The sequence below is a fragment of the Diadema antillarum genome, unplaced genomic scaffold (genome assembly GCF_040938485.1).
Source record: "Diadema antillarum isolate AM-2024a unplaced genomic scaffold, OU_Dant_1.0 scf00000115, whole genome shotgun sequence".
Taxonomy (NCBI): domain Eukaryota; kingdom Metazoa; phylum Echinodermata; class Echinoidea; order Diadematoida; family Diadematidae; genus Diadema; species Diadema antillarum.
In genome coordinates, this window is record NW_027271004.1 from 754,115 (window position 1) to 774,593 (window position 20,479).

The 20,479-nt window shown below is 39.3% G+C and overlaps 1 protein-coding gene across 1 annotated transcript in view; it reads right to left on the reverse strand.

Moving 5' to 3' along the window:
• The window catches only part of LOC139719849 (C-myc promoter-binding protein-like), an 88,834-nt gene that overhangs the window by 38,377 nt on the left and 29,978 nt on the right, over positions 1-20,479 (reverse strand). The window contains 2 exon segments of the mRNA XM_071631233.1: positions 18,488-18,686; positions 19,190-19,326. Of these exon segments, the coding sequence (XP_071487334.1) occupies positions 18,488-18,686; positions 19,190-19,326 (336 nt within the window).

The following is a 20,479-nucleotide window of genomic DNA, read 5'->3' on the forward strand; positions in this document are numbered from 1 at the left end:
CAGCAAAAACCATCGCCATCATCTGAAAACAATGACTGCCTTTCCTATGAAGAGTTAGGCATGATCTCCTTCAAAAGAGCAGTTAAACAAAAAGTAAATCCCATCAAATACATCTCGGCAGTGTTTTAATGTAAAATATTACTGACAGCAATAACTATAATTAATGCTGAATGACGTAACTTTTCTTTAAAAAAAGGAATAACAAGATGATTCTGGAATGTTGTAGGTCAAAAAATGGAAAGGACATAAGAGGCCTATATATGTCATGAATAATCACTTGTAATCCAATCACATTTCTATTAAAACGATATAAAACTATATGTTCTAAGCTTTGTAACATCTTTCAGACACTTCTTAAGGACTTTTTGAACAAAATTTCTACTTTGATTTTGTCTGTTCTATGAAGTCTGTTTTAAACTATCATCAATGTTGGGATCAAACTAACAGACTTTGGGCTACGTACCAATGTGATTTGCTTTTGTTTTTAATAGTTTCCTCTTTTTGGGGAATGATATTGGCCGACTTTGAAGGTACAAACAAATGCCGGCCACTCACATTAAAGTATATTCAAGCCCCTAAATTTTGCTCTGCTTACTAATAAAATATTTCTGTTCAGAAAAGTAAAAAACCTGCATTTTGTCATTATATGACAAAGACTGCTTATCCTGTGAAAACTGTTCAAGCTATAGCCCCCCCCCCCCTCATTTGTAAGTGATTGAAACAGACATTTTGTACAATTGCTTGTGTGTTATTCCACGGATTATCTCCTCAATCACTTAATATCCATCAGAGAAGCTGAGAGCTGCCAAATAACCTCCCTTTTCCCAACCTCTCTCCACATCCCCCCCCCCTTCTGATGCAAGTATATAATAATATACGTATATACACACATGTAAGCAGTTTGCTTGGCCTTCGTTAATGCAGGGTGAGTAATTAGCTACCACGTAGCCTCATTTTACAGAGGCAATAAATAGACAACTGTCTCTTTTCCCTCTCCCCGGACAGGGAGCTTCTGTCCGATGGGAGAGAAACGACAAAGTAATACAGATGAAGTGCGATGGCATTGATCATCAATTTTTTTTTTATGGTGAGCCACTGATGCCTAATGCCACGCAGCCAGCACCGCCTACCCTGGATGTTCAGGTACCTCTGTGATTAGGATTTCCCACATATACAATGTATTGACACTAAAATACACTACACACACACATACACACACACACACACACACATATACACCCGAGTACCCAACTGATTCGCTCTGTCTGACGTCATTCTGGACAATTGTACTACCTGTACTACTTCCACTACCGATACTACCAGGTGGTCAGCGGAATATGAGTCATGGGAGAGAACAATAGCACCGTGACAGACAGGAAGATATGGGGCCACAGCTGGTAGAGGCTGGAAGATCCCAGTTACATGTGGAAGTTCCCAGTTACATGTGGAAGTTCTCAACATAGAACAAACCAGATCTCCCTGAACAAACTAAAGGAGCTATCACCACTGATATTTCTTTTGTTTGCTTTTGAAGGAGCCACTTAGTCATGCCAGCATCAATTCAATTACTCATCAAGGTGCACTGTGAACTTCAAACTGTCGTTCCGCAAGATCTGAAGTTCGCCAGTTGACTGACAGCACTAACTGCTTTGAGATATAGTGCGTGCTACACAGGTCAATCACATGGTCCAGCTATGGTCTTGACCGTATTCGAAACTGTTGATGCAAGCGCCACAAAGGTTGAACAACTATTTGAGCAATGAACGCTTTTTCTGATGAAGCTGTCCATTGACTCTAATAGATGATGAGTAATAATCTATAATATGTAGCTATAGCCCTATTTGGTTTTAAAACACTGTAACTTATTTCAGCCACAATTGGGGGCTTCCAATACAAGAAAAGATGATTCAATTGGTCATGCAATGAGTCAGGAGCATTGCTATGTCAGTGCATGAATCCAACTATTGTTACACATACAGAAGCAACCAGTTACGACTGAAACAGACATTAAAGGGACTGTACAGTACTGGTTGAGGTGGGGATTCAGGTTTACAACATTCCTAAGTGAGATAATGAGAAACCTCTTATGAAATATGAAAGAGCATGTAATTTTAAGAAGGATTCAACGTTTATTTGATGAAAATTGGTTTTCAAATGGCCGAGATATAAAAAAAAAGTGATAATAATACAAGGCGACAGGTCATGCCTTTTATTAGGATCTCTTTGTTTCACCTTGTTTTTGGATATCTCAGCCATTTCAAAACCGATTTTCATCAAATAAATTTTTGATACCCCATAGAATTGCATGCTCTTTGACATCTCATAGAGTGGTTTCTGAATATCTCGCAAAACGTTAAAAGCTAAAATCCTCACCTCAACCAGAACTGTACACACCCTTAAAGGCACATGGTCCCGGTGGTTTAGTCAAATGCGTACGCGGGCGCATGGCGCAAGTTTCCTATAGAGACCTACGCTATCGACTCCTCTTTAGCGCTTACGCTGTGGCCCACTTCCCCGAGTCCGAAGAAGTCCGATCCACTGTAGCCAGTGGTCCGATCACAGTTCGGCTCATGATTCGGCTGACGGGATGACAGCTTTAGCAAACTTCTTTTGTGATGTCATAATAAGAAACACATATGCACGCACCCTGGCATTACTACAGACTGCGTGATGCGCAGAGAAGACAACAAAGGCAACGTTACTTAGCAACACCTACGTGCTTTACTCTTGATGACAGCTCAACTTCGGCAATCTTCGTATCAACGCTAACAGTGATCGGCAGTATCATCAACAGCGCCCTCTACACTACCGGGACTATGCGCCTTTAACATAACAAAACACTCAAAGCGAACAATAACCTTTCCTGCCACATCTGAACTCAATAAACCAAAACCCATTGAGACACTACAATGGCATTAATAACCAGAATTCAGTCCATGCTAGTGCCTTTTTGTGCAATTACACACATGACATTTATCTGCAGTGATCGATGATTTCCAAAATCTATTACTCTCACTGCCCCCAGCAGATTTGATGGGAGGGGGGGGGACCCCTATTCAGCATCAGGGCAGTCTTTTTCTAAACACTCTGTTGATAGACGAATGGACACGGACATAAAATAGGGGTAAACTAGGACACAGGCCTCAATAGATTCCTCAAGAGTACCAAGCAGCAGACGATGATTGGGATGCATTCTCATTTCACTGGGATCGCCCCAGGTTTACCTTCAATAGAGTCACTACAGGTCAGTGCATTTAGTGCCATGGAGGGGACTTTGCTAGCATTTCCAGGGAGGGGGGTGTATTGAGTAAAAGGGAAAGGGGACATCTTTTTGTTGCCTTGATGATTGATATTTTTCCCCAGTAAAGCAGTATATCACAGCAAATAGATCAATCACTGACACTGTTTCCATACTCTACTCCATCTTGCCTGAAGAAGACAGGCATTAGATAAGGCATCACACCCACTGTTTGGGAAGAGCCGTGAGCGATGTGAGCCCCACCCTCCATAATAAAGCCAAAGAGAGTGTTCAATAAATATGTATTAGTAGTCTCTTTTTCCTCCTCCTCCTACAGGCAAGACTTGATGGGGGATAATGAACTTCTCAAACACTTACAGAGCAAATCTTCCTGTCCCGCAAATTTCCATCAGCTCGTCATATCCCCAAATCTCTCCCAGTTCGCGTTCCATTCTGCCTTCCTACCTTAACCCCTTTGGTACAGGGAGAAAACAAGCGGCTTTGGAGTTACATGTACAGGTGATATGTGGAATATGTATCTTTCTAATCCGAGTGGGCATTATCGGGACAGCAAATAAGCTCTCAATATATTATGCCTACAAGAAAAACTCTCTTCCACACAGGGCTCAATACATATTACTAACTTTTTTTCCTCTCCCTGGTGGCCTGTTTCAGGCCACTACAATCTTCAAATCTGAAATTTTGGTGGCCAGTAAAAGAAATGTAGTGGCAAGAAATTTAAATGAAAATATAACATTCCATTAAGAATCTTACATGCCTGATCAGGCCAGCAAAAGATAGCCTTCTTGGAAACTTGTTGGCCCGACATAATTTTTAGTGGCCCTGGGCCACTGCTAATGTCGAGCCCTGTTTTACTACATCGTATCACTGTTTCCAAGTCTGCCGGGAAGCGATTAGATATTCCAGGACACGGGCTGATGGTATTTAAAGCTCGACGATGCTCGAAGCTGACTATGATGCTAGTAATGCATTCTGAGGAACGACCCTCCTGACATTTCGATTTCTACTCTAAAAGCACGGAAGACAGAAATATGTCATCAATTAAAAGAATGGATGACAAGAGCAATGCTGTATGACAGATGACTGACTCAAAGCCCTAATCTTAGTCTGAATTTTGTTCTTTTTGTCCTTTCTCTTACTCTGAAGTCCTCTATACTTCATTTGTGATTCGCTGCAGTAGCATTTCTACGTAACTGCAACTACTACAGCAACATTTGGAAATTCTGACGGCTAAATGGCCGTTGCTATGGTATCAGCAATTACTGCATGTTTCATATTGAGGACGTCTTTTATGCAACAGGGCCTTCTGATTTGAAGTCCGTTCGCTTGATGCACACATAAGACAAGGCTTTACAAGTACAAATATCATGAAGGTTCACTGAACCCACTCTGTCCAGGAAACCAAATTTCTGTGGTTCCGTCCTGCATCATGTTTATGACAACTGTACAACGAGGAATGTTCCGTTTGCAATTTAATTTTGCTAGCCAAGATTCACAAAATTAAAATGCACGCGACAGTTTTTGTCTACACTATATGCATTGAATCAAGTGCCAGTGACAATTCACACAAATTTCATGTTGCAAAAAAGGCCGTTGGCTCCAATTCGTGAAAAGTTCATACCGCAAAAATATCTTTCTGTACAGTAATTTTATTATTCATTGCTAGAATCTCATAAAGAACAATGAAAAAGCTTCTATCCTTTAAGCCCTAAATTTTGGTCATATACCAATGATAATTGAAAGAAAAAAAATTGAAAAAGAAGCACTTTCAATTTTCGAGCAAAAAAAAAAGTGATTTCTCTCCTTGTACACTACATTTGACCTATGGGAGGTATTAAATACTCTCATGAGTTGTTCGTTTTGCAATATTGGTCAATGCAAGCATTTCTCACAAATGTAAACACTGCAAAATGTATCTCATGTATATGTACAGTGAATAACTTGACATCTCAGTACAGAAACCATACCCTCTTCCTCCCCCCCCCCCCCAAAAAAAAAAATTAAGCATGTTTGTGAGCATGTAAAGTACATCTGTATGTCTCCACGGGAGTGTGTGAGTGTGTGAGTGTGTGAGTGTGTGAGTGTGTGTGTGTGTGTGTGTGTGTGTGTGTGTGTGTGTGTGTGTGTGTGTGTGTGTGTGTGTGTGTGTGTGTGCATACCTAGTATGTGTGTATCCCTTAGAATAAGGGCTGCCAACATTAACACGTCAAAATTAGAGAGATAGCATAGAGCAATCAGGGAGATACTTTTTATTACATGCATCTTGATAGACCAAATTGATACCTAAATCAGGGAGTCTTTTGTATCATACCGCCAGGACATGAAGAGAAATTTTTCTTTTTCATCGAGCCTCCAGCAGCATAAGGAAGGCATGCTAGAATGCAGGATGTTGAAGGTGGAACAACAGAAGGTCAGATGTCATTCAACCTGGCAGCTGGAAAATCCTGCCATCGAATGTTTTTGTTATTGAGATGCATTCAATTTTTCATTTCATCTCTTCTACCCGCTTTGACAACGACCGTGAAGGAAAAATCTTGATGGGCTTACCATTAAAAAAAAACCCTGCGACCTTTCCACCAGCAACATCTGCAGGTTCAGACCAACAAATGGATTGCACTACAGATATCTCCCCTCACCCCATCTCTCTCTCTCCAACCCCTCCCCCCCCCCCCCCAATTCTGTCTCCACAGAGACTTGAAATGGACACAATGATGAAAACGTGAGAGGGATGTTGCTAAACACCTTCACACAATGAAAAATGAAACTCAATCTGCAGCAATAGGTACTGCAGCTTCTGCAAGTGCAAGTCCCTAGACATACTCTTCCGCAATACTTCTCTCTCCCCTCTGTCTTTTTTTTGGTACTCTTTCTAAGCAATAAAGTAATTTCAGTTGCAGGTATGCGCGTGATGGAGTAAGCTGATATCCTCGCCCAGCTCAAATGACCAGCAGTCAAGTTCACACCACAGCTAACAAAAAAAAAATCCCACTGATGGGCTCCACATACATATGCCGACTCCAGTTTGCCAGTCTCTTCTGAATATCCACTTTTGCCTTGTACCGACTTGACTGCACAACACAGTCAGAGTTTATAATACATTCTCTTAAATAGCAACATGGTCAACATTTCTTGCTAGCTGGCTGTCTTTGCAGTGCACTCTAGTTTCAATGTAGGCCTACGTGGTACATTTTGTCTGTGCTGCAAATTTCAGCAGCGAAAGTTCTCTCATTTGCTATGATTTCATCTGATGTTTTCGGGTTAAGGTGACAGATGCATTCCTTTTCAGCACACAAAGGGCATCTACGTCATGTGTATCCTTTTGCTGCCTTTTTATGGGAAATGTCAACCCAGCCCAATGTAGCTCAATGATCACAGTAAACGCAATCAGCAATAAAGCAGTCACACACTGAGTGAACATGGACAAATATCCAAGAAAACTTTAGACTGTTTAAACGTCAATGTGGCGTCTTTACACTGAATCAAACAGGCATCTCGAGATAATCATCGCCACAATGCCAATATTACATCTCATCTGGATTGCTAATTATCTATTGGTGCCAAAAAAAAAAAAAATGTTATATCATGTCATAATTTCTCCACAGACATATCAATATCATTATTTGCATGGTCAAAAGACATAAAAAACTGAAGCACCGACTCTCGATTAACATGGCTACAGCATTCTTGTTGGAAAGTTGATCCTATCATATTAATCTAGAACGAAAGAAACAAAGTAAACAAGGATTTCATTCAAGGTGACGCCATGCTCTCATTTTCAACAAGAAAGGTCAAATCAGGTCTCCAAAGGACACCTGAAAAAAAAGAAGGATAACTTACTACGATATTGAAATTGTCTAAACTTGTCTAGAAACCTTTGGGCTCTCTTTAACTTGAACCTGCCAGTCTAGACACTTGTTCCTGCTATTTACAGCAGAGGATAATGGCTTTCAGCAGTTCAAGGCCTGACCTGGTCCCAATTGTATCTGTAGTTATTTTAGACCTAACTCCATTACTTAAACAACAATGAACAGAAATGAATCTGTACAGATTTTTATGCTCCATTTACCTAAGAAACCTAAACCAGCATCTATAGGACAAAACAAAGAAGACAGCATACCTCCTTGTTTATTTGCTGAGCTTTTTTCAAAAGGGCTATTTATTTATTTGTTCATGTATTGTCTTGTTGCTTTTTCATTCATTTGTTGCTTCATTATTTGTTTGTCTGTTAGTTTTGTGTGCTTTCTCTTTTTCTTTTTTTCTTTTTTCTTTTTTTGGTAGAGGGGGGACATCAGCAGAAGGATATCAACAGCCCAAGGTTGGGCACTAGAACTATCAAGAACTTGATATTGAATCACATTGGAAAACTGATCAAGTTCCTCGATGCTTCAAAGTTCTAACCTTGAAGCTGGCTTGAAATCTACCTTTCCTTCCTCATGCACGCTAATAAGTATTCCTATTATAAAACAAAGATACATTACACATCTCCAGAATTCATACACACAAAAGAAGAAAAAAATCCCATGGAATTTCTTATTGGCATTGTTATTTCTTGTAGGTGTGTTTGTGTGGATAGTTGTTTTTTTTTACCCTGACAAAGAGGGTAAATACAGTTATTGTAGGCAAAGCTCACCAGAGAAACTGTAGTTTGCCATAAATTATAATCATTATATTTCTAACATAATATTCATAACTGTTCATATGCCACTCTTAAATTTTGTCCCTTTGCCCACCTCCCCCCCCCCCCCCAGTCAAAACACAAACCATCTGACTGCTGCAGCTGCTTGCAGAGAATGATGGTAGAGAAGATGAAATTGAGACGAAAGCGAAGAATCAATAAATTTGACTCAAACCTCTCCCTATTAAATCAAATCAATATTTTTGAAGTCTATCAACAATGTCACCCATAGGCCAAGCACCTGCAAACAGCAATCTTGCTGGTTATTCTTCTATAACAGGTTTGTAGGCTTGCTTGTAATCCACACACTGCTCCTCCGTACATGAAACAGTTAAATCCACAACTACACCCTAGAACTGATGTATATGTAACTTGATATTCCTTTCTCATACATTATAAAATGCAAGTTTTGTTTTGTTTGTTGTTGTAGTAGTAGCTTGTTGCTGTTTTTGTTTTTGTTTCTGTTTCTGTATTTTGCTTTCTTTCTTTTAAATCAAAAGACTGTACTCAAGAAACATACAATTCACAATCTGGGGATCATTTTACATCTTGGGAGTCATTTTACAATGGAAACAAATGAAGAGTCACAAGGCTCTGGTACAGTGTAGGTCTGTCAAAGGACTACAGTATGTGTTGCACAACATGTACATTGTATACATTTATAATGTAATATCTTTCTTACCATCTAATGTCACCAAACTTTTGCTGACTTGTTTTCTCTCTCTCATCTGCATTAAAGTAACTCTCAATATTAGGCGAATCATCCCTTGAAACACTTGACTATATTAGGTTGCATTATGCTGAAACTATCCTGAGATGATGTCATCTGCCACTAGCAGTAGCAAAGTTTCATTGTTGTTGTTTTTTCTTGCTTGTGTTACATTTTAATTCTGAACGTGCAATATCTATATTCCTAACACAATGAAATCAATCAAAAACCCATCTGTAGCTATACTTAGCATTGCAGTGTCTGCTATGAAAACATGACACATAAATTCTGTGCTTGAAATTCATGGAATGAGGTATTTTCAAAATGTCATTCTAAAATCTGGTACAGCAAAGCGTGGTTATCCAATACAATTTAGTAATTGATATCTTTTCTACACAGAGTTGTCTCACTCACCATGTCAAGTATCACAAAGGCAATAATGCCTTCAGACAATACTGTACATTGCAAATGTCAAGAGGCACTTTCTCTAATCACATGATTGATATTGATACATCATTATTCGAAGCACAAAGTGTGCCCGGGAGAAGAGCCAATTCAGATAGCATCCACATTTAAGCCAGACAAGTCTCTCCTTTCTCTTTTTCTGTACCAAATCAATTAGCATTCAATGTCATTACTATGCCCTCTAAGCACTCGACTGCCATCAATTGTCATGGCTTCCCTTCGTAACCCATCAGAAGCCATGGTCATGACTTCCCCTACAATGGCATTACAATGACACTCAACACTGCCAGTACCAATGGACAACAACATTTACCAGTTTCCTAATCACCACTATAGCCGGGCTGGTTAAGGGCTACAACCCTCACAAAAAATTGACAATGGGCACCCATCCTTGATGGTAAATGCTGAAAGCTATTATGAAAATTAATAATCTTTATGTTAATTATATAATGATTTTTTTTTTTTTTGAGGGTTCATTCTCTCCAAGACTATTGCACACCTATATCCTCCCGTTGTAAGAGAGGTGCTAGTGTTGTACACTTGTATGAGCCTGTCTTCTATGAGCTTGTTGAACTAGTTGGTGCAGGGGGCCATATGTAGAGTCTTTTGCATCTACCTATAAAGCTACTCTGAAAATTGTATACATGCGAATTTGTTGTTAATGCTCATCATGAATTTAAATACATTTTGCCCCCTAACCCTCTCTGAGCTACATCACTGACTAACGGTGCCATGCACTAGCATTATGCCCTACACTGTTGTAGATATGATCTAAAGGCTATTCAACACTGCGGTGACCCTAACTCCACTGGCTCTGCAGTGCAAAGAAACTTCCTAGAAATGTGACAAATACATCTATGGATATCCACAAGCAAATCTCATTACTACATGAAAAGGACTCTAAACAACACTGCCAATGCTCAAAAGTGCAAGAACAGCGCTCTCTTTTAGGCCTTTTTCCCCTTTTATTGCTCGTCATTCATTCCTTTCATTTCTTCATACTTAGTCTCCTTCCACTGTCAAAGGCTCCATGACTCATGATTCCAGTCACTCTTTTAAAGTCGGTTCTCTTCGTACAATATCGCCCCCTGACAAGACTGAATAAATATTGCCACAATGGCCTATTCAGTCAACATACACAGTCCAATGACTCTTAGGAAACAGAAAAGGGGAGGAAAAAAAAAGAAGGTTGTGTGGCTCTGCAAGATATCCACATTGCCTTGCAATCGCACATGGCATGCATGATTTAAATGGAAGCATGCTTCTTTGCCATCGCAAACTAGTATAATCACCATGTCCTCCATGCTAAATGACTGCATAGTTTCCATCTGCTTGACGATTATGTAACATTAGCAGTAACTATGACATACAAATACATGGCCAAGTTAAGTTTTGTCTCAGGATATAGACATGAAGTCCGAGAATACTTCAGGATTTTCAATTGTCACTACTAAAAAAACTGAACTAAACAATGCCACAAATATTTCTGAGTATGAACTATTAAATCAGCATATCTGTGGATAAATTATACAAATGTATGTGGGCTAATAAAATCAGTATTAATCATCAGTATTTAAATCAAGCAACTAGGGTAGATTGTACCATTTAAAGTCTTCTTCATTACTTTCATGGCAGCCACAATGCCTGGTTGCCGATGTGGGCACGAAAGCGCCAAAGGGGTCGAGGGTTATGCTCACTACCCACGGTGCAAATTTGCACAACCCAGCTCTGATACGTGACATGCATTATAAGCATGTGTGAAGGTTTATGTGAAACTCTGTCCGCTTAATCCAAAATGACATTATTTTCCACACAATGAGGACAATATGAGATTTTCTGTTCTTGTTTTGTATCTTCCCCGTTTACTGGGGAAAGAGGGGGAGGTGTCTGTTTTGCACAGCTTCAGCCCCTTGCATTAGCTGTACAAGGTGATCATTCAGCGATCGAACAACCCAGCTCACAAAGAACTATGTATTCCTTGCATTCTGCTTAATGAAATGCTATGCAATGCAAAGGCCGAAATTGGCAACAAAGATTACACATTTTTGGGAGAATTAGGCCTTTCTTTGTACGGCATTGGAAAGTGAGAATTTCACAACAAAAATTCAATGTACTATAACTTTATACAGACAACTCTTTACATGAACACATTGCAATGCATTCACTAAACAGACACCACTTCTTGCAGAAAACACACAAAACACCCAAAAGCATCGGTATCTAACATGCAATACATTTTCTTTGGCAGAAGTCAACTATAAACAGCCATGTTTAGCAGGCTTTGGAGCATTCTGTTTAATAAATATCTACTCTATTCTGCTCTTATGCTGAGTTGGGTTGGGTTTTTGTTTCATTTTTGTTTCATATTTGTTTCGCTTTTATGGCAGATGACTACAACATTATTCATTTAAGAAAGATATTCCATTTCCCATTCAAGAGAAGTATAGTGCACAAAATTGAAGTAAAATGAAATTTTGCAAATCGTCAATCCGCATGCTGCAGATTCATTATCAATGCGCCGAAATACCACTACGGATATCCTACCCCAGAAGCAGAGCATCTCAGCTGAGCCTAATGCCTTCCTGTCATATCCCTAAATTCTCTCTCTCTTTCCCTTTCTCTCCCTCTCTTTCACTTTCAATCTCCCTCTCTTTCTCTATTCGCCAATATATTCCTATCTATTTCTTACATATCTATATTTCTATTTATGCTCTATCTATTTCAATCTACCTAATATATCCATCTACTCATCTACAACGTATAATTCATCTCTCAATCTCTCTTAGATCTATCTCTCCTCACCGGAAATCTGCCCAACATTTCGTGAGCAAACTAGGAAAGCATCCGGTTCTTCACCTGTGCTTGAAATGTTTGCCTAATGATGCATCATTTGTCTGAGGCACACACACACACATACACGCACACAAACACACATACATCCCACACACACACACACACACACACACATGCACACAAACACACATAGACTTTGATCCGTGTAGATGCAAACACTTGTGGCATATAGATAGTTTAACGGTCAATGGATGTTTGGTTCGAGTCTTACAGCATGGTGTCAGGTAATGAGCTGAACACCAGCTGAAGGTGGCCACATCACACTGCATTATTACCACTCCCTGAAATGATAGCGATGCAAGTACAATGTAGTTCTCGTTTGGAGGGGGGCGGTTGGAGATTTGATGAGCAGTACAACATACAGTCAAAAACCCTTTGTGCCAGATCAGTCACATACTCTGACATTGCATATATGTCATGGTTGATTTCATCATCACAAATTTCTGAGAGTCCGCCAATATTTATGAATTCAACGACTACCATATATTTCGCAGCAGCTGATTTCATTTTCACAAATCTCTCAAGTCCACCAATTAACACTAAATCAACAACACATATTAAAATATTGCCTCCAGTAACAGAATTGCAATGTGTATATAATTTTCATGGTGGGAAATCCCTCGCTCTGTTCCCTGACAAAGGATAGAACCAATCCATAATGCTGTCACTGTGGTTCTCAACCACAAATTTAATCACAGTATTTGGGCAATGTCACGCTTGCAAAATATGTATATGGTGCATACAGAATGCTACTTTCAACTTGTTGCAGGTAGTTTAGTGAGGGACTCACTCACTTTGATGGCAAATGCATTATACAGGGCAGAAATCCATTTGGCAGATTACTGTTCTCACAGTACAAATGTGGCCCTGACTTGGTAAATGACAATGCACACACCCAGTAGTACATAATGCACATCAGTCCCATCCTGTGTAGAATGGGAGTGATAGAATAGGCATTCATAAAATAATGCCTCGACACAGCCCACAAATGATTTATTGCAATATGAAGGATGTTGATCATACAGAGCTGGTGGAAAAAGAGGAAATCCCTACATAATATCCATATATATTGTTGTATATCTCATATAAATCATTCTTATTTTCACATTGAAATGAATATTGCAATGATTTGGGATATTTGAATTAGATTATTCCCGATTTGCACAAAATGTAGAAACCAGAACCACACAACATGGTATGTTTCAGGGTGATCTGACTAAAAAAGTGTCCTCAATAACTTGAGTTTTTGTTTTGTTGAATCTGTTCTCTTCATCCCAAAACTTCTATAACATTCTTGTCCTTTGGTAAATGCTTTCTGTGGTAACCAATTGCTTCTTGACGACTGTACTGGTGCACAGACGGCATCACAAGTCTAACAAGGACTGGAATCCAAACTATCATCCTCTTACAGGTCTGATGGGTCATCAAGTTTGCCGATACATGTGTCACGTGTGACATGGGTTGCTAGGTGACATGTGTTGCTAGGTGACATGTGTTGCCTGGCAACCCTCCATGCATCTCTTGACATTTATAGCAAGGAGCATCAGAAGAGAATTACACCGAGATCAACACTATTTTTGTGACTGTGATTCTAATCTGCTGCGGCCCACTTCCACGCAAAATCATTCCATATGCTGCATCCATTCTTAGCTTGCAAATATTCGCAATAATTATGATGATAAGTGCACACTAGATCAAAATTGTTAGACAGTCTTTATGCACAAGGTTGAGCATTGGTATTAAAGCGACCTCCAAGGTGCCATAATACATCAAACACTACATATATGTTCTTCATACTGCTCGAATGCTTACTGATATTATTTCATTCACTGTGATTCAGGAAACTACTTACAGTATTTTTTTTCCCCCACATAAGCTAGTGATGAGTTGGTTTATTGTGGTGACTCATTTTGTTTTGCACAATTTTTATGTTATGCTCAGTGATTCGTCATTGAGAAAAGCAAAGTAAAAAACCACAATCCTTTCACTTTCTAGTGAAAAAGACCTAATGCTGCATGCAAAGTAATTGATGCAGATGGCTGATTTGTGATAAACGAATTGTTTCATTTATGATTAAAAGTGACTATATGAGTCCACATGTAAACAAATCTAGCTATTACTGCATGACAATGCCAAAAATCTTGTTTGGGGCTTTGCCATTTCTTTGACTCACTTGAAGTGGAATTAATCCTGAAACAGTGAGCACTATTAATCTACCCTGGTCCCAATGCATAATTTTCACTTTCCAACATTTCCTACCAAATAAACTTGGACTCAAAATGTGAATTTTGAACAATGCACCCTCACTCCAAACTGAATCTCAAATCCACAAACAAAACCACAACTGAATAATGATTTACTACGCGAGAGCAACTAGATGTGATGCAGGACCCAACACCACAGTATTGCCCACTACTGACCAAGGTCACCAAAAGTTTAGCTCAATCTTCAACCTTTTTTCTTTCATTCTGACAGGATATACATCCAGAGTCATGTGGGAGCTTTAAAGGGGGAAGCCCCTGACAATATGAGTTGCAACATACACAGAAATCCTATCATGCAGCTAACTACAACAGGAGGGTCACTTTCTTGTTGATTAAGGAAAACGAATATCACATTTTTCTGTCACCATTATGGTCACCAACTCACAAAGGCCAGGAGTATAAGAAATTCCTGGTAAAAAGCTCTCTTGATTCACTGCTGAAATTGATAATGTACACTGTAATCTTGTGCTCTGTGAGTGTTAAAGAGCTTTACAAGCCAAATTTCCTCCAAATTGAAAAATGATCATATCAATCCTGATCCGCATATCCATCACATCTTTTTGATTTGTAATCCTATGCCATAGTCTGGTTCAAGACATGTTGTTTTTCTCTCCTACTACAGTTGAACCTCTCTTATCCGGCCTCCCTTTATCCGGATCTCTCTATTATACGGACGCAATCTCGCCGTGATTTTCTTCTTTTTTTAAAGTAATTATGGGAGGAAAGGGGGATTCCCAACTCCTTGAGAACTCCTACACAAACACACATGAATTACATATGCTTGATACATTTCTTAATAATTATTTAGGTAAATCATCCCAAGAATTTATAAAAGAAAATGATTTCATTCTTGCAAACATGAACCTCTATTTTGGGGTCTGTTACTGAGTGTAACAATGAAAAGGTTGCAGTATACACATTACTACATGTGGTACTACAATGGGCTACATCAGTACATGTGTATACTATATGTACATATGTATAAAGCACTGAGTCTCCCGTATCCGGCCAAATCCCTTATCCGGATGAGCCCCGGTCCCGACTTGTCCGGATACGAGAGGTTCAACTGTACATGCCTTTCCCTTTGAGCAAACTTGATACCACTGATGAACCACCGTCACAATTTTTCTCACTATGCAGACCCTCCGGACATAGTTACCTCTGCAAACCTTGACTGAGTCATGCACAATTTTATCAATGGCATCAAAAGTGAGAATATCACCTGCAGATTCTGACAAAAAATTAATCCTTATGATTCACTTTAACTTTTAACAAAGAAATCTAAAAAACATAATATTTTCCCACACATTCACATTACCGTTGATTTCCAACATGATATCGGCAACACGTGATTTCATCATCTTTTGAGAGGTGCAAGTTTCTTTCAAACTCAACACACATCCACACAGCCAAGACAGGGGCTTTAATGCTGCTCCTCTGTTCTGATTTCTGCGACAGCATTTTTCAAAATCATGATCTCGAGCTCCAGACATTTGCACACTCATTTTGCCTGAAGGCAAACCAAAAGAATTGAAAAAAAAAAAATGGCACTTTGCCAAGCAAAACGAACACTTTCCCCAGGCTGACTCATGCTGCCTTCATTTGTCTTTATGATGGCGTGAAGTCATCCGGGCTCCGCAAACGATTGGCCGACAATCAAGACCAAGCACGCACATTGTGACATCAGTCACCAATCTTGCGCAGAGAAAGCATAAAAACAAACACATGGGCCTACAACATGAGAACGGAGACCTACACGCGTTTTAGAGTGACATGCTGCTCCGTGTACAAGTCCACGTCAAGAGATAATGTGAGATCAAGGTAGATGATTGACTAAATTCAAACATAGAATGAGATTGCTGTGGAATTGTAAACTTTCCCATGTTTTCAAAAAAACATGATTTTCATTGCTCCCACAATTGCAAATCAAATGACACAGTACGTCCTACTTTTCCACTGGTTTGCATATATAAACATAATTTCAAAATTTTTTGGTCAACAAATGAGGGACAACAATCCCTCATCTTAAAAAGTCACCATTGCTAAGTTATTGCAACCCTTTGATAATGTAATGTAAAGAACATTATTCATTATATTCTAATTCACTGCATACAGGAAAATTCAGTGAATATTTGTGTGCAGGTGAATTAAAGAATTAACATCAAATACTTCCATCTTATTAGTGTATGGGTGAGTGATTTTGACGAGTATTGCTGTATCATGAAAGCATTTGAAAACTTTGCAAACTCCATCTATAGCTCTAATTTTCCATCTGATCATAGTGTAAGTATGTTTGCTTGAATGTGGTCATATTTCTACAGTCAACTTGAATATGATGCAGCTTTCCATTTCGGAACACACAAGCTCATGGACAGATTTGTCGAAAACACAAGAATCTTTCAAACATTCTCTGCACCTTGTCAACACAGGCATGAATGCTTGGCGCAGGGTAACAAATTGCTCAACCCATTTCCCTGATGAAAGATGCCAGCTTAAATTCTTCATTCCGTCTCCCGGTACCAGTATGCAGCTTTTGTGCTTTGATAAAGAAAGCACTGCACTGACATTTGCTTGTGTGTTGTCTTCAAAGTTTACCGGAAGATCTCTGCTGTGTTGTTTTCACATACGTGACAAAATGTTCATGCGGCAGGCACATTAGACTGGAATCAAAATTCATCCATTAGTAGCAGAGTCCCTCCCCGCCTCTGCCAACTCCATCCCCCCCTCCTCCTCTCTCCACCCGCTCCCAAATTCATTAGAAACTAATGCATCTTATATAACCCAAGGTAGGGAGGCAGAAACTTGAGAGCAAAAAAAAAAACACAAATCAAACTCTCTCCTCCTCTACCCTATACCTCTGTGAAAACAAGCAAATAATTTGCACAAATTTCACCTGATAGAGAGACAAAATGCAATGGTATTTCCTGCGATGGTGTGGAAAAGCAAAATTCACAACAGCCATGTCTTCAGTAATACGTTTTTGCCATTAGAGCAGAAACAGGAAAAGAATATACCAAACAAGTGAATGAGTTTGCAATTTAAAAAAAAAAATGAAATGCTATATTTCAGTCTACATCTGCCTCACTTGAGCCATACATTTGGGATGTATCTCCAAAATGCATTGCTCAGATGTTTATATCTCTTTTTCTCGGAAGTAGAATAATATTAGTAGTGTAGTTGTGTAATATTTGTTCATCTAACTGCATATTGATGGATCTCTGTTTTAAGGCACATGTAATCTCATATTTCTTCCCTTCCTTCTTTCGTGCTCAACAACACATTCTATTTTTCTTCTGGCCGCCCTGCATCCATGCATCAACAATCGACTAGCTCGACGTCTTCTTGGCTCCGATTGATGCGCCTCGAAGAAAAAAAAAGAGGTAAAAATCAATACAAATCCAATTTGGGAATTTGCATTTAACGTCATTTCCAAGATGTTGTGGACTCTATCTGTCTATCTATCTCTTCTCTCCCCTCCCCCATCCCCTCCTCTCTTTAGATAAAAAGAATCTGGGGAAGCACATAATTCACCTGCATCTCAACAGGTGTCACGCCCCCACAATGTTTTCAGAATCTGTATGCAGGCTAAAGAAGCCTTCCTGTACGCCCCAGCACAGTGACTTTTACAGAGAGACTTTTTTGTTTTTGTCCTAGCTCACACACTTGTGCGTTCTTGTTAATCCACATGTATGAAAGCTGACAATTGTTGTTTTTTGTTTTGTTTCTTTTTTCGCATGGTACAAACGATCTGATATTAAACCAACATGTAATAAATAAGCTAGTACTGCTGTCTCGTCGCACTTAAAACATTAAAATTCTTGTGTCAAGAGGAGAAACATAGTAGAGCATTACACAATGAAGCATGTCAGTCAAGATGGTGGACTGACATTTGCGCTGACGTTCAACAATGAAGAGCGCATAAATATCTGCAACAGCTCTCATGCCTGGAGCACACAGATGCTCATTTTGGGATGTGGGTGTCCCACCACTGAAGTTGGCAAGAATTTTGCAATTGCCAAGAAGCTAGCTGATACTGCGAGGGAGATGTCCGCTGCAAAGGTCATTAAAACTGTTGCAAAAACAGACACTTCAAATCACAAATCACATCATTCTTAACTACACGGTTACATCGCTACATACAAGCATCAAGAAAGGATATCTGTTGAGCTCAAAAAAGGGCACTATTTCCAGTGTACACACAATCACGGTCCTTCTGCATCTCGCCTAATATTAGCAGGGTTTGTTGCGAGTTAGTTTCTCACCTTGTTCATGAGTATGACGCAGATATCGACGACTGCCAAAGCGTTGTGGGGTGCACTCTCCGACGCCCGTCGGAAGGTGATATACGCCCGCTGGTTGTTGACCCCGATCCGGTTGCTGACATTGGCAGGGTGTCCATCGGGCGTGCTGCTGACGATCTCACACCCTGGCATCACTCGTTCCTTCCCCTCATACAAAATCCTGCACAGGACAAACATGTACAGAAAATGCTACAAATGTTCATAGTTTTAACATTTTATCAAAACAAAACCTTTGTTACACACTTGGTAATGAAGGAGGCATAGTCTATTATTTGGGACTTTTTTTTTTTTCTCTCTCTCTTTCTCTCGTTTTAAAACTTTGATTTGGGAAGCATTTATCTTATAAAACCAAACATCATATGTTGCAACTACTTTCACAAAACTTGATTTATTATGTTCAAGCCACTCACCAACATTTGGTGTTCTCTATTCCTTCTTATGGCAATGGCATGGCAAGGCATCTCATATACAATTTTTAGACATGATGATCTGTCGATATCAACATGAGGACTACAGAGAAAGCTGTCCCTTACCAAGTGAGCAAAGAAAGAGGCTACTACCTCCATTGTCACTCCAACATTACCATAATAAATACAGGACTATTCAGGACTGTGCAATCTTCCTATAAACACTAATGGCCAGCCTGGTGGGCTGTGGGCTTACCCAATGTCAGTCAGAGGTGGCTTATCGTAGCCCCTCTTGACGCAGAGGAAGATGGACGGGCTAGCAATGCTCCCATGATTGAGGTCTGCCGCCAGCCCAGAGGGTGTGGTCTCCACACAAGTGAATCCTGGTGGAACCTGGGTGGGTGGGTGGGGGGGGGGGGGGGGGGGGAGGGAGGAAAGAAGAAAACAACAAAGGTATAGGTCACTTTTCAAACGCTCTATGAACCACCATTCACATAATGACATTATTGTACACTGACAGGATGCTGACAGCAATATCAAGGTAAATGTAAAGAAAGGTGTCATATCTTCTCAGTAAAAATTAAGTATATAGAAAAATAAAAATGAAATAATGATAATAATAATAATAATAACAATAATATTGATAATATTGATGATAATAATAATAATAATCTATTTAAAAGCACTCATGTGCATCCTTTGCTTCCCAATATTATTAGAGAAAATTGAGATTCTGTAATTTTGATGAGATTGTTGCATTTAATAACGATGTTTCCAGTCCCTGTGATGTGCTTGACATGAATTTAGAAAACACTGAAAATCACATTTACACTGCACTAGGATATCTGAATGAAATGATTCAGTCATTATGAGGGGACAGGATTTGAAGTGCATGAAAGTGACAAAATCTAATTTGAGGAATATTTCTTTCATGCATCATGTATCTCACTTCTGCTCTAGACTCTGTAGAACGTGATACAAAGTCCCACTCCCTACCTTCTCATGGTCAGTTGCTATACATAATTTACGATGTCAATGCTAGTTTCCGGCACATATTTGACAATGTTTGGCTAAACCCCAAAATGCAATAGCAAAAATAAAATAATAACAATAATAAACAAAAGGGTATAAATATGTAGCCATGACGTCAACAGAATTTGGCAAAAGACAAATTTTGCCAGGAGTGTGATTTTCATTATATATAACTGCTTAGATAAACCCATAAACTTGATACCCATAACTTGACACAACCCTCATGTGGGTAATACATGCCACAGGCATTTCCAATCCAATGCACAAGGGGAAAGAGAATTAAAAGATAGGATTACGTTACTAATCCCTCACCTCTCCTTTGCCCACCCCCGCTGTAAACAAACAGTAATTCCTCTACTGACTAAAAAAAAAAGAAAAAAATATCAAAGTGCTTTAAAGGTAGTGGTCACAAATATATGCATATTATGGTAACAGGGTATGTCAACAGTGGGCAAACTATAATTTGTACTGTGTTAAATCATGGTTCTAACTCTTTAATTAGGGCATATTTTGG